This window comes from Gopherus evgoodei, chromosome 2, assembly GCF_007399415.2.
Source record: "Gopherus evgoodei ecotype Sinaloan lineage chromosome 2, rGopEvg1_v1.p, whole genome shotgun sequence".
Lineage (NCBI taxonomy): Eukaryota > Metazoa > Chordata > Testudines > Testudinidae > Gopherus > Gopherus evgoodei.
In genome coordinates, this window is record NC_044323.1 from 194,636,445 (window position 1) to 194,649,924 (window position 13,480).

The window sequence follows — 13,480 nt, forward strand, 5'->3', positions numbered from 1 at the left end:
AGCTCACCTCTCACACAAGGAGAGATGCTGACCATCTTGGTCTTTTATCAATGAAAGAATAGACCCTCAATAGTGTTGCAAAACATCAGATAACCAGGCTCAATCATCTTAACCAAAAATAGAGCAGCATAATACAGAAAACCTTATACTTTGCAAATCTGGAGAACAAGCTTACAGCGATTACATTGTTACTCTGCTCCAAATCATGAGCTCAATTTTTCTCATTTATATTCATCTTGTTCACAACAGATAAACAGTTCTGTAGAACTTACACAGTTTTATTTAGGTTTTGTATGTAGCATTTTAGACGTTAGTAGACCATAGCATACAAGTAGCATTAGACCGTAGTGACATTTCCACTAACTGTATATAACACACAGTTCATATATGGTAAACCTTAACAGAGCACACCTCTTGCTTCTGACAGATTTTGTATGTACAAAGTTTACAACAATTTGACGGCTAGTAAAGTTCCACAATAAACTACAAGGTGTTCTGGGAATACACTTTATTGTTATACAGCTTAGCCTATGTACAAAGCATTCTGGAAAGAAAAACTCTACAGATGACCTTTTGACTGAAAATGGAAAAAGTAGCTTATATTCCATAAAGCCTTTAGAACAAGGCTATGCTTGTATGTTTGGGGAGGGCATTTCCAACTACAGACTGACGATGCTGCGCTAAAGTGGCTTCATACCACCAAGAAAAATAACCAACTTCTTTGTTGGAGTTTAGGTCTCCAAGATTTTGATTTTGAAATACAACACATTTCAGAAGCTTCTAACCAAGTAGCTGATGCACTCTCCCATGAAAGTTTCCCAAAATCAACTGGTTCAAATCGTCCTTGAAATGTGAAAAATATTGTTAGTTTTTACATAATCAGTAGTATATGTAAAGGTGCATGTGTTTTATTAATCTGTTTTTTCTTTTTAGGAAGAAATCACAGCCAGTGTGGTCCAGCACTGTCTATGATTTGGGGTGTGTGTCATAAACAGACAGGTAAGGATTAATTCCTCTTTTACCTCTTAAGGGTTAAGAAGCTCACATAACCTAGCTGACACCTGACCAGAAGGACCAATAAGAAGATAAGATACTTTCAAAGAGGGAGGAGGGAAAAAGTCTTTTTTTGTCTGTTCTGGGTGTGCTTTTGCTGGAGTCAGAGATCCAAAAACCAACCATCTAACCCTTATTTAAATTAGTGAGTATTTAGATAAGAATATGGTAGGTTTCTTTATTTTTCTCTTTGTCATTTCTTTTGCAAACATAGAGGGAGAATCAAATTGGGTTTTTGTGTAACTTTAAGGTTTTGCCCAGAGGGAAATCCTCTGTGTTTTGAATTTGTTGTCTGGGAGATCATCTTGCCTTCTAATCTTAGAGGTATTCCTTTACCCCTTTTTCTTTAATTAAAAGTCTTCTTTTAAGAACCTGATTGATTTTTTTCCTTGTTTTAAGATCCAAAGATTTTGGATCTGGGCTCACCAGGAATTGGTGGAGGGAATTTTCTTGAGTCGACCCAGGAAAAAGGGTATAGAGACTTGGGGGAGGGAAATTAGTCATATCCTGGCCGGAAATGTGGGATAAGGACTGGGGAAAATTGGGGGAAGGCAGAGTTCCCAAATGGCTCTCCCTCAAACGTTTTTTTTAAACATTTGGTGGTGGCAGTGACTGTTTTGCCTAAGCTGGTAAAAAATAAACCTAGGGTTTATTCATTCAGGTCCCTACATCTGTACCCTAAAGTTCATAGTTGGGGGTGAGGGGGGAGAAACATCTTGACATCACCTTTTGAGGTTGCAGAATTCTTTTCTCTTTGGATGCTGACTGTTTGAATAGAAGGTGCAGAATTGGTTCTGAGTAGGCAAAACAATGTTAGTGCTTTTGAGTTTTACTACTTTTAGGGAAAGTGTGACACAATTGATGCAACAGTTTGCAACTCACAGAAAATGAAGTCAAAAGTAAAATTAAAATATATGCATACATTTCATGCTCTGGCTTTTTGAGCTGGCTTTTTGTTGTTTTACAAATACAATGAAAAGGAAAGATATAGTTTTGAAAGGCCTTTAACAATCTCAGCATGTGTTTAAAACTTCCTGAAATAACCCCAGAGGCAAGGACTGGGAACTCTCCTTTGCAACAGCATGTCTGTGCTAACTAAAATAAGTACATGGATTAGTGAGCTGAGACAAAGTCTGAAATAGCTCAAGTAATAGGAGGGAACACCCAGGGAGCCATTAGGAATTAGATTAAACTAGCTAGAGACATAAAAGGTAACAAGAAAACATTCTACAAATACATGAGAAAAGAGGAAGACCAAGGACAGGGTAGGCTTATTGAATGGGTGTGTGGGGGAGCGGGATGGGGAGGGAGAAGTGACAAATGACTTTTTTGTTTCAGCTTTCACCAAAAAGGTTAGTAGCGATTAGACATCTAACATAGTGAACTCTTGTGAAAATGAGGTAGAATCTGAGGCTAAAATAGGAAGAGAACAAATTAAAAATTACTGAGACAGGTTAGATGTCTTCAAGTCACCAGGGCCTGATGAAATACATCTTAGAATACTCAAGGAATAGGGGCCACAGGTTTGTATAACTTTTGGTGGTGCCCAGAACAAGTCCAAGTCATAATGTGAGGGCTTTGGGGTGGGGTTGGTGATTAGGGGTTTGGGGTGTGGGAGGGGCTCAGGCAAAGGGTTGGGATGCAGGGGGGTGGGGTGGGGCGGGGCTGGGGATGAGGGGTTCATGATGCAGGAGGGGGCTCAGGACTGGGGCAGAGGGTTGGGGTGTGAGTGAAAGCTCTGGCTGGTGGTGCAACCTCTGGGGTGGGGCATGGCTGGGGATGAGGAGTTTGGGGTGCAGGCAGGCTGCCCCAGGGCTAGGGCCAAAGAAGATGACTCCCCCCCAGCCCTCTCCCTTACAGCAGCAATGAGCTCTAGGAGAGGGTACCCTCCTCCTCCCTGAATGCACACTCACCTTGCACCACTGTCCCTGCACATGCTCCTAGGGTCCCTCTCAGGTACAGGAAGCCCCCTCACCTCCTTGTGATGAGTGCTAGGGACGGGCTGCCATCACATGTGTACCTCCTCCCCTGCTGCTGCCCCTCACTGTAGCCTCAATGGGGGTTAGAGATGGGACTGCCCTTGCACAGCATGGGGCAGAAGTGGTGACTGGGGGGCCCTGTGATGGTGGAGGGTCCCACCAGAAAAGGGAAGGGCCGAGGCAGAAGGGCAGGGTCAGCCTGCTCTGGCACTAGTGGATGGGGAGCACTAGGACCCTGCGACAGCAGTTGATGCCAGGAGCCAGCAGAGCCAGAAGGATGTTCTGGGGACACTCAGGGGTGGTGCACAGAGGTGGCAGGCAGGGCCAGGGGAGAAACCCAGCCCCCAAACATTGATGGAGCTGGTCCCCTGGGCCCTGAATATTGCTGGAGCCTGGGCACCATGGGCCCATATTGTCATAAACAGATGGCTAAGGGTTAATGTCTCTTTCACCTGGAAAGGAGTAACCTGAAACACCTGACCAGAGGACCAATCAGGAAACAAGACTTTTTCAAATCTGGGTGGAGGGAAGTTTTGGGTGTGAGTTCTTTGTTCTTTGTCTTGGGTCTGTACCCTCTCGGCTCTGAGAGTGATCTTTCTGTCTCCTGGCTTTCTAATCTTCTGTTTCCAAGTTGTAAGTACAAAGATAGTAAGACAATAAGGTTTATATTGTTTTCTTCTGTATTTACATGTGTGTAGTTGCTGGAATGTGTTAAATTGTATTCATTTTGGATAAGGCTGTTTATTCATTTTTTTTTCTTTTAAGCAATTGACCCTGTGTATTTGTCACCTTAATACAGAGAGACCATTTTTATGTCCTTTTTCTCTCTTTTTATATAAAGCTTTCTTTTTAAGACCTGTTGGAGTTTTTCTTTAGTGGGGACTCCAGGGAATTGAGTCTGCAGCTCACCAGGGAATTGGTGGGAGGAAGAAGTCAAGAGGAAAATCTCTTTGTGTTAGATTTACTAAGCCTGACTTTGCATACCCTCTGGGTGAGGGGGGGAAGAGAGATTAGCTCTCTTGGTACTTGTGTTTTCCAGGACTGGAAACAGGGAGGGTGCAGTCCCTCTGTTTAGATTCACGGAGCTTGCTTCTGTATATCTCTCCAGGAACCCAGGGAGGGAACACCTGGAGGGGAGGAGGGGGAAGGGAAATGATTTATTCCCCTTTGTTGTGAGACTCAAGAAATCTGAGTCTTGGGGTCCCCCAGGGAAGGTTTTGGGGAGACCACAGTGAGCTAGGCACTGTGCCACCAGCCAGGGATTTATAGTGTTATCAGGTCCAAGCTGGTAACTAAGCTTGGAGGTTTTCATGCTAACACCCATATTTTGGACGCTAAGGTCCAGATCTGGGAAAAATGTTATGACACATATAACTTGCCGCCCCTGTCAAGGAGCTGATTGAGGAGATCTGAGCCATTGATCTCTTCAAAAACTCATGGAAGATGAGAGAGATTCCAAAGGAATGGAAAAGGGCAAATCTAGTGCCAATCAATAAAAAAGGAGAATAAGGACAACCCAGGGAATTACAGACCAACTCAACTTCAGTACCCCAAAAGATAATGGAGCAAAAAATTAAGCAATCACTTTGCAAACAACTAGAATATAATAAGGTGTAAGTAAGAGTCAGCATGGATTTGTCAAGAGGTTTGTTTGACACAATTTAATAGCTTTCTTTCCCCAGGAAAGAAGGGAAGTGGTAGATGTGGAATATCTTGACTTTAGTAAGGCTTGTGATATCTTGCATGACTTTCTCATGAAGAAACTAGGGAAATGCAGCCTAGATGGAGTTACTGTACTGTGAGTGCATAACTGGCTGGAAAAGCATTCCTAGAGAGTACTTATCAGTGGTTCACAGCCAAGTGGGAAGGGAATATCAAGTGGGGTGCCACAGGGATCAGTTCTGGGTCCAGTTCTGTTCAATATCTTAAATGATTTAGATAATGACAGAGAAAGCACAGTTATACAGTTTGCGGACAATACGAAGCTGAGTAGTTGCGAGTGCTTTGGAGGATCAGTTTAAAGTTCAAAATGATCTGGAGAAATGGTCTGAAGTTAATAGGATGAAATTTAGTAAGGACAAATGCAAAGTACTCCACTTAAGAAGGAATGAGCAGCGCCACCCAGAGAATTATGGGAGCCTGGGGTCTTTGGCAGTGTATCTATTGGGTGTCTGGGAAGTGGGTGGGCAAAACCCGCCCACTGCTAAAGGATCCCCCCCCAGCCTAAGGGGAGGACCCACCGGACCACAGAACCCACTGATTACGGGGGACAACTAATAAAAGAACAGGGACAGGAGTGAGGTTAAAGGGTCATAAGAAGGAAGTCTGATGGGGACACCGAGCAGAGAATCCTGGACAGCGCCCACTGCTCCTCGAAGGTGTCAAGGGAGCCAGTGGATGCTGCCCAGAGGAACTCTGCCCGGATACGTGAACGGACCATGGATCGGAAACAAGCCCCACAGTCACCAGAGTCTCCATCGGCCAACTTCCCCTCCCTGGTTGTGTAGATGGCCTTTTTAGCCAGGGCGAGGAGGAGGTTGACCAGCAGATCCCGGGACTTCATGGGGCCACGGATAGGGAGTGAGTAGAGATCCTTGGCAGTGTAGCAGGGTGGTCATCTGCTCCTGCCTGGGAAGGGTTAAAGCCAGCCCTGCAGAGGGCTGGGGCTGTGGAGGGAAAGAGCTGGGTTGATTGGGGGAAGCAGCTGCAGCTGGCCCACACCCCAATCAGAGCCCAGCTGGCCCTATAAAAAGGCCAGGGAAGCCAGGAGCAAGCAGCCTCCCTCTCCCTGTAGAGGGAGAAGGGCCTGGCTGTAGGGAGTTGGAGAGAGGGTATCTGAGTGGAGTAGGGCTGGGTGAAGGCAGAGGAGCTGGGGAGCTCCAGCCTGGAAAGCCCCAGGCTGCGGCCTAGCAGAAGGCAAACAAGTACTGGGTGTTGCAGGGGGCAGCCAAGGGGCAGGCCAAGGCAGCAGGTCTAAACCCAACCTTGCCAGTGATGAGTAGGCTGATATTGCAGTCTGCTCCAGCGTGTGGGGGCTAGACAATGACTGGCAGTAGCCATATACTGAGGCAAGGTGAGGATAGTGGGTGGGGGTTTCCTGAGGCGGGGAGACCCAAAGAGAAAGGGGTTACTGCCAGGTGGCAGCACCTCAGGTAAAAGGGTCCAGGGAGGGACACAAGGGCCAGAGGACAGGTGGATCACTGGCCTGCAGAGGGCGCTCCAGAGCTGGAAACCGAGCTAATTCCCTGAGAGACCAGCAGGAGGTGCTGCAGTAGGCACTAATAAGATGAATGTATGCCAGGATGGCACCAGAACGCCTGGTACGAACACATCCCACACAGATACCAAGGAACAGGCAGACCGAGCCTAAAGACAATATGATGGCTAGACAGTATGAAAGGACAATACGAGGGATATTCAGTATGATGGATAGACTTGTTGGTTCACACCAACCTGTACCAGGGGAAAGACAACACCATAATGCATAGAGGGGCAGTACCTCAGTGCATTCAATGATGCATAATCTCTTTGTATCTGTGTATAAGAATGCATCCCTGACTGGATGTCTTTGTCTGGCCTAGGGGCCAGTGGCAACTCCCACCACTGACTGAGCCAGTCCATTGTCAGGAAGCACATATTCGTAGTATGTCCTGTAGAGTCTGTGGGGAACTATTACTGTACTTTGTTTGACAATAAACCTGGCTGGGTGCCTTTGTACCTTTATTGGGGTTTGCTGTGTCAGCTATCTGTGCAGATCCAGGGCAGCACACAGAAGGAACACACGCACACAGCTGCCTGTTATCATCATTGAACAGAGCAGAGCATCATATTACAGTCCCATTTCAGGAAAGATGTGAACAAATTAGAGAAAGTCCAGAGAAGAGCAACAAAAATGATTAAAGGTCTAGAAAACATGACCTATTAATGAGGAAGATGGGGAAAAATTGGGTTGGTTTAGTCCAGGGAAGAGAAGACTGGGGGTAGGGGGGAAAATAACAGTTTTCAAGTACATAAAAGGTTGTTACAAGGAGGAGGGAGGGGAAAAATTGTTCTCTTTTAATCCCTGAGGCTAGGACAAGAAGCAGTGGGGCTACAAGAAGTAGGACTGAGTGAACTTGTAGGCTTCAAAGTTTTACATTGTTTTGATTTTGAATGCAGTTATGAAACAAAAAATCTACATTGTAAATTGCACTTTCACGACAAAGAGATTGTGCTACAGTATTTGTATGAGGTTGATTGAAAAACTTTCTTTTATTATTTTTATAGTGCAAATATTAATAAAATTTTGTATTCTGTGTTGTAATTTAAATCAATATATATGAATGTAGAAAAACATCTCAAATATTTAATAAATTTAAATTGGTATTCTATTTAACAGTGTGATTAAAACTGTGATTAATTGTGATTAATTTTTTGAGTTAATTGCATGAATTAACTGATTAATTGACAGCCCTAGTGTAAAGCAATGTAGAGTAGATGTGATGTGTAAATGTATATAAAGGAAGAGGGTTTCTGTGTAACATTGGATCTGTGATGTACTCTGCTTCCACACCTTGTGTTTGAATCTGATCAACTCAGAGTAGCCTTGGTGTATGCCAAATAAAATACATAAGTGACAAAATCTGGAGTCAAACTGAGTGTTTGGGAAGGAATCTCAACACCCTTTAGCACCTCTCCTTTTGAGGTTGATGGATTCTTTTCTTCTTGGACAGGGTGATTGTACTACCACCCAATAGTAGAATTCCTTAAAAGAAGGTTTTATTAAAAGTAGAGGGGAAAAAGGAACCAAGCCCAAAGAAATGGCTACTGTATACTCCTCATAAGCTAAACTAGAGAAGGGACTGTCAGCTCAGTTACAGGAAAGTTTGGGGTCTTAGAAAAGCTAGAACTTGCTCTTTAAATCTCCTGAGGAGAGTTACAACTTCATGCTATGTATGTAAAGAGATCTCTTATCTAATTTCTGCTGCTTGGTCAGCTTCTGCTTTGCACAGGCCCCTTGGTTTGTTTGGGGCAGTTACACAGAGCAGTTGTTTTTAGTAACTTGCACACATTAGAAAAGCCTAGGGACTCCTAGATACCTCTGAGAGTTCCTCTCCCCCTCCCCCTCGTCTTCCTGTCTCCATGTCTAGTATGTCAGAAGCCCTAATGACTTCCAAGTCTTTAGATTAATCACTCCTTTCTTACAGCTAGCTTTGGTGGCATACATCCTGTCCCTCCCCCTATCTTTATTTTATTTCCCTTCCCCTGAAACACATAATATTTGCCTCCTTCACCTTCCTCTCTTATGAATTGAGGACAGTGTTTCTACTTTCTGCAGATCAGAGCCACACTAAGGCATGGGGTAATCAGCCATCCCCCCAGAAGAGGGGAGGGTGGATCAGCTGGCTGCCCTCAGACAAGCTTAGGAAGGGGAAGTGGGGCAGTTGGTTGCTTCTTGAAGATATTGGAAGTAGTGGTAACAGGCAACTTTCCCCTCTGGAAGACACCTAAAGGTCTGTGTGGAGAAGATGGCTGTCCGGAGCACAGTTGGGTGGATTCCCTGGGTAGTCCAAGTTTTCTTCTATCTTGGAGAGTTTTGGGTATGTATCAAAATCTAAAACTGAGTGAATTTTGCCTAGTTTTGAGGCAAAAATATTGGACAGCCCTGAGCATGACACACTAAATTTATTTTTTTTTGGGTATACTTTCCCCCTTTTATGTTTGTTTTTCAGTGAGACATGAAATTTTAAACCTGCCTATTTCTATGATGGAAGGAAAGTTTAGCTGGGTGGAAGGCCCTGAAGGGATATTATTGATTACTGGTTAAATGGGTAGTTACAGATCAATCGCTGGTACAGGAAAGGAAATCTATGCCCAACTGATGATTGATCAGGCCCCACTTCTATTGAAAATTATCTGGAAACATGTCACCTTATTATAGGCAGTTTGTGCAGAAATGAGCCAACTCTTAAACTATAATGAATAATACCCCCAGCCCTTATCACCTTTGAGCACACAACCATGAACCTACATATAGGGGAGGGGGTCATTCAAAATGTATCTATATCTTGCCAGGAAATGTCATGGCTGGGCCCTGAGAAATTTAAATGGAAGCACTAGTATATGCTCTCACACTTCAGGCCTGGTTTTCAGCTCCTAGCAGAGAGGGGGATTAGAAATGGTATGATTCTTTCAACCACTTTACTAACTGTATTTACGAGTTTTCCTCTTGTACTTATAGCAACTTCAATAATTTGAAAATCTTTGACCAGCTGAGTTATTGATCAAGTGAACCTAGGTAGCCATTTTATACATATATTCCTATTATATGTGTAAGGGGACTGTTGCCCCCTTACTAACATTCAGGGGGTGTTTTGATTGGCTAGCTCCCAGCACTAAAAGATTGGGGAGAGGTCAGTACTCCAGGTCAGCCTCAGCCTCTGAGCCTGATTGACAGGGCAGGCAGGCTAATCAGGGAGTCAGGAGGCCAGGGATGTCCCATCCTCCATCTGAGCTGGAATTGCCTGAGTCAGACAGAGTGGGGCCGAGCTAAGGAGAAAGCAGGGGCCCAAGCTGAGCTGGAGAGCAGAGCCATGCCAGATCCAGAGGGGCCAGAAAAGCAGCTCACAAAGCAGGTCAGAGTTGGGAGCAGAGCCAGAGACAGCCCAGGGAGAGAGCAGATCCTGTGCTGGGAGCAGAGCTGCAGCCACCAAGCCAGGTGTGGTGAGCAACTGGGGGGACCTTGGGCAAAGGGCCCAGCACAGAAAGACACCACCAGCAAGGATCCTTGCAGGCCAGACTGGGAGGGGGATCTTAACCCGATGGGGGGCTAATGCTGGGAAGTAGGGTCCCACCACCCAAAGCCTGGAGGTGTGTGGTCACCACCATTGCAAGTGTCCAATCTGTAGTATCCCTGCAGCACAGCCAGAGCCTGAGAAGGAGACCTGGGACCCAGGACCAGCGCGAGTATTTTTAGCCTCCTAGGCGCATGGCCATTTCGCCGCCCCGCGTGCTGGTCCCGCAGCTCCAGTGGAGCTGCCACAGTCGTGCCTGCGGGAGGTCCACCGGAGCCGCGGGACCAGCTGACCGTCCGCAGGCACAACTGCGGCAGGTCAACCGGAGCTGCCTGCCGCCACCCCCCCGGCAAAATGCCGCCCCCCAATAATCCTGGCACCCTAGGCAATTGCCTAGGCCACCTAAATGGAAGCGCTATCCCTGCTGGCACCTACAAGGAACAGACTGTGAAGTGCCCTGATGTCCAGAGACACTGTTTGTAATGTTCCCTCCCACAGAGCCGAGTGATGTTTTCCTTTAACCTTTCTCATTTTTCCTTATTCTTTTTTTAAATTAATTGTTAATTAAACAACTTGTATTTGCTTTAAATTGTATGAAATGATCAGTGGGTCAGGGAGGTGCCCAGTGCAGAGAGAGTGCCCTGGAGTGGGGACACCCTAGCCCCTGTCCTAGGCAACCACAGCAGGATTGGGAGTTGAGCCCCCTAGGAATCCTGGGCCCAGCCTTGTTGGGGTTACGAGGACTTTGCCAGACAGGAGAGTGGAAGGGGAGCCCTCAAGGGCAGGGAGGCATCTAGGTAAAGGAAGTGGGAACGAGGACTCAGATCCTTTCACTAGCCCACTTCACCGGGGTAGTGCAGAAGCCAGGAAAGTCCCCCATAATAGTGAAACCATACCCCTGCCTATATATGTCTTTCTTTAACATTCTCTGTTGTATGATTTGCTCTGCACGTTGCTTGTGAATACTATAACTTAAGTACTCCGATATTTTAGTCTCAGATGCTTTCCTGGAGATGTTACCCTTAAGTAAAACAATTGCTCATGGGGAAGATCTTTCTGATCCCCTTGACTTGGATAGAATCGAGTCTGTTTGACCATGCTGGTTTAATGTGTTTCAGTGGATTTATGCTGACTTATGCCAGCTGAGGATCTTCACTCCTTCTCCTCCCCGCCCACCCCAGGGTATTGTGATGTGAATACTTGTCTAATTCCAGAACAAGCTGGGGAAACTGCTTGAAGAGTGCAATGCACAGGGGTGCACCTCTAAGAGTCAGAGTAAAACATAATTCCTGTAAGCATTTAACAATGGGAAGTACTGTATGTTTCTTCCTGGTCCTCTGGGCTGAATACATGAAGAAACTGGCACTGTGACACCACATTGTATTGAATTAAAGGAATAAGACTCTTTTCCAGTAAATGGGTGGTGACTCCAAGTCTGTAGATAATGGTGTTTATATTTTGATAGGGAAAGTGAAAGAGGAGATGTCTTTAATCTTTAACCATTTGGACCCCAGTTAAAATCCCCATATGTTATATGTGTTATCCCCTCATTTTCAATTTCTTAATCTTTATAGGTGCCCATAAAAATAAGAGAAGTCACACATTTCAGCATCTAAACTTTTGGCTTTGGTTTATATATCACTCTTTAGGGCAGAGCATGAAGTTTAACTTTCACTTTTTAAATCTCTGTGATACTCACATGACTGCCTCCAAGTGTTCATATAAAGCAAAGTGGGGGGATAGATCAAGCATTCTAGGCAGAATTCTTATGCTGTAACTTCATCTATTCTCAGCTTTGCAAAGATGACAGATAAAGGAAAGACTTCAGCTGCCTCTTCAGGGTAAGTTATTGTTGTCAGATATGCCATCATTATGTGAAGTGTTGTAAAAAAAATTGAAATTCAGCTTTTTTTCAAATTTTGATTTTTTTTTTTAGTGAAAATATTCCAGTTCTAATTTATTTGTTGTTTTGAAACTAATTATTAAATGTCAGTTCATTAACATATAAAGCACTCTAATAAATGCTAGGTGCTATTATGATTACAACCAGGGCTGGCTCTACCATTTTTGCTGCCCCAACAAAGGGGGAAAAAAAAAAGTCGCTCGTACTCCCAACCTAACTGGCGAAGCAAAAGTCACCCGGACTATGCCGCCCCAAGAATGGATGGAATGCCACCCCTTAGCATGTACCGCTCCAGGCACGTGCTTCCTCTGCTATGGACTTGCAAACTGGAAAATAGAAAATCTACTTTCTCTTTAATTTTGGTAGTAGAAAATCTAGTAAATATGCTTTTCACACTTTGATATTTTCAACTACTCTGGACAGAAAATACATGTTTTGAGACTAATGGGCTGTTTCTTCTTTAGTGGGTGGGATAGATATGATTCAGCTCTACTTACTATATTTCTATGATTCGTGGCCACCTCTTTGTGATGCAGCACATTAATTGCTATGGTTGTGTCTCTATTTCTACTTTTAAATGTCTTCTTTCTCTTGAGATAAGAATAGAGTCTGTCTACTGACTTTCAGGGATGAATTACAGGCAATTCTGCAATTTTACATAATATCATGGAATGAGTCACCCAACTGCAGACCGAGGTGAAAGTCACTCACTGAAGGCACTGGAAGTTTTTTCCATTATGGGGCCAGGACACTATAATAATCAAAGTAGTGATGACTCCAAAGAATCCATCCCAGGTTTTACACAGGACCCAGTTCTTGAAGGAATAGACCAATATGGGAAATAGTTTCAAGCTGGTTCCTAACAATGTCAGGTGTATCCAGTGAAGCAGCTTCTTCTTTCCCCTGATAGTACATCTTAGAGTATTAAAAGGTCCTTTTAGATACACCAGTAAAAATATCAATGGTTTGCCCAAATCAGCTGCTTTGATTGTCATACTTCCATACTTATGATAGTAATCAATCTTAGACGGAACCCATTTTCCCGGTTTTATACGTCGCTATAGTCAATAAGAAAAACTGTATATGATGATGGAAGAACTATAATTTTGTTATAACACTTTTTTTGTAAAGATTAGCTGGGCTACAAGTAGTTAACTTTTGGATTGAAGATGTTTCTGGTTTAGGAAGACTGAGAAAACAAATCCACGGATATCTTTCATCTGTTTTTCCTTTGCCATAATTTTGGGATAAAGTGCCTATGTGTGCAATACTGTAACATAGTGTGAAGACACTAGACAGTTAGAAAACAATTTCAGGGGCCAAAGGAGCAAATCACAATGTAGTGATGCATTTTTGAAGAGAGTGGAGCAACATCAGATTTCAAGTGTTAGGTTTTATGGTTGTGAATGGCAATGGACACACATACTTCAAGCAGTTTTGGATTGTTTTTTTACAATATTTGATTTCTGGAAGAATCATCAAAGAGGAGGAAAGTTTCCTTTCCTAGTGAAGGAATGAATTTAGAACAGTGTCCAAGATTATCTCTTGGCAGATAAGAATGTGTCCATTCCTTACATGTAACCTGTTGGTTCTGGGCAGCAGTGCATAGGTGCAGGATGTTGTGTACATTCAGTGGATTGTGAGGAAATCATAGTTTTATATGATTGCTTTGTTAAGAAATTTCTTCCCCATGTATCTGATTTCTAGTTATGGGTCTCTATTGTGGCAGTTAAGAATTCACAGGGCCAGATCTTCATCTGATGTCAATCAAC

General features: G+C 44.1%; 1 protein-coding gene across 3 annotated transcripts in view; it reads left to right on the plus strand.

The window, feature by feature from the left end:
- Positions 1 to 994: 994 nt before the first annotated feature.
- LOC115646615 (lysine--tRNA ligase-like) overlaps positions 995 to 13,480 on the plus strand; it is a 48,992-nt gene continuing 36,506 nt past the window's right edge. Inside the window, exons 1-2 of one of the 3 annotated variants that reach the window (XM_030552642.1) lie at positions 995 to 999; positions 11,599 to 11,646. In XM_030552642.1, coding sequence (XP_030408502.1) covers positions 11,609 to 11,646 — 38 coding nt within the window. In that variant the 5' untranslated portion in view covers positions 995 to 999; positions 11,599 to 11,608. Of the gene's footprint in view, positions 1,000 to 8,312; positions 8,612 to 9,629; positions 9,647 to 11,598; positions 11,647 to 13,480 lie in introns of those variants that run through there. The other 2 variants (XM_030552641.1, XM_030552643.1) reach the window with 2 other exon arrangements.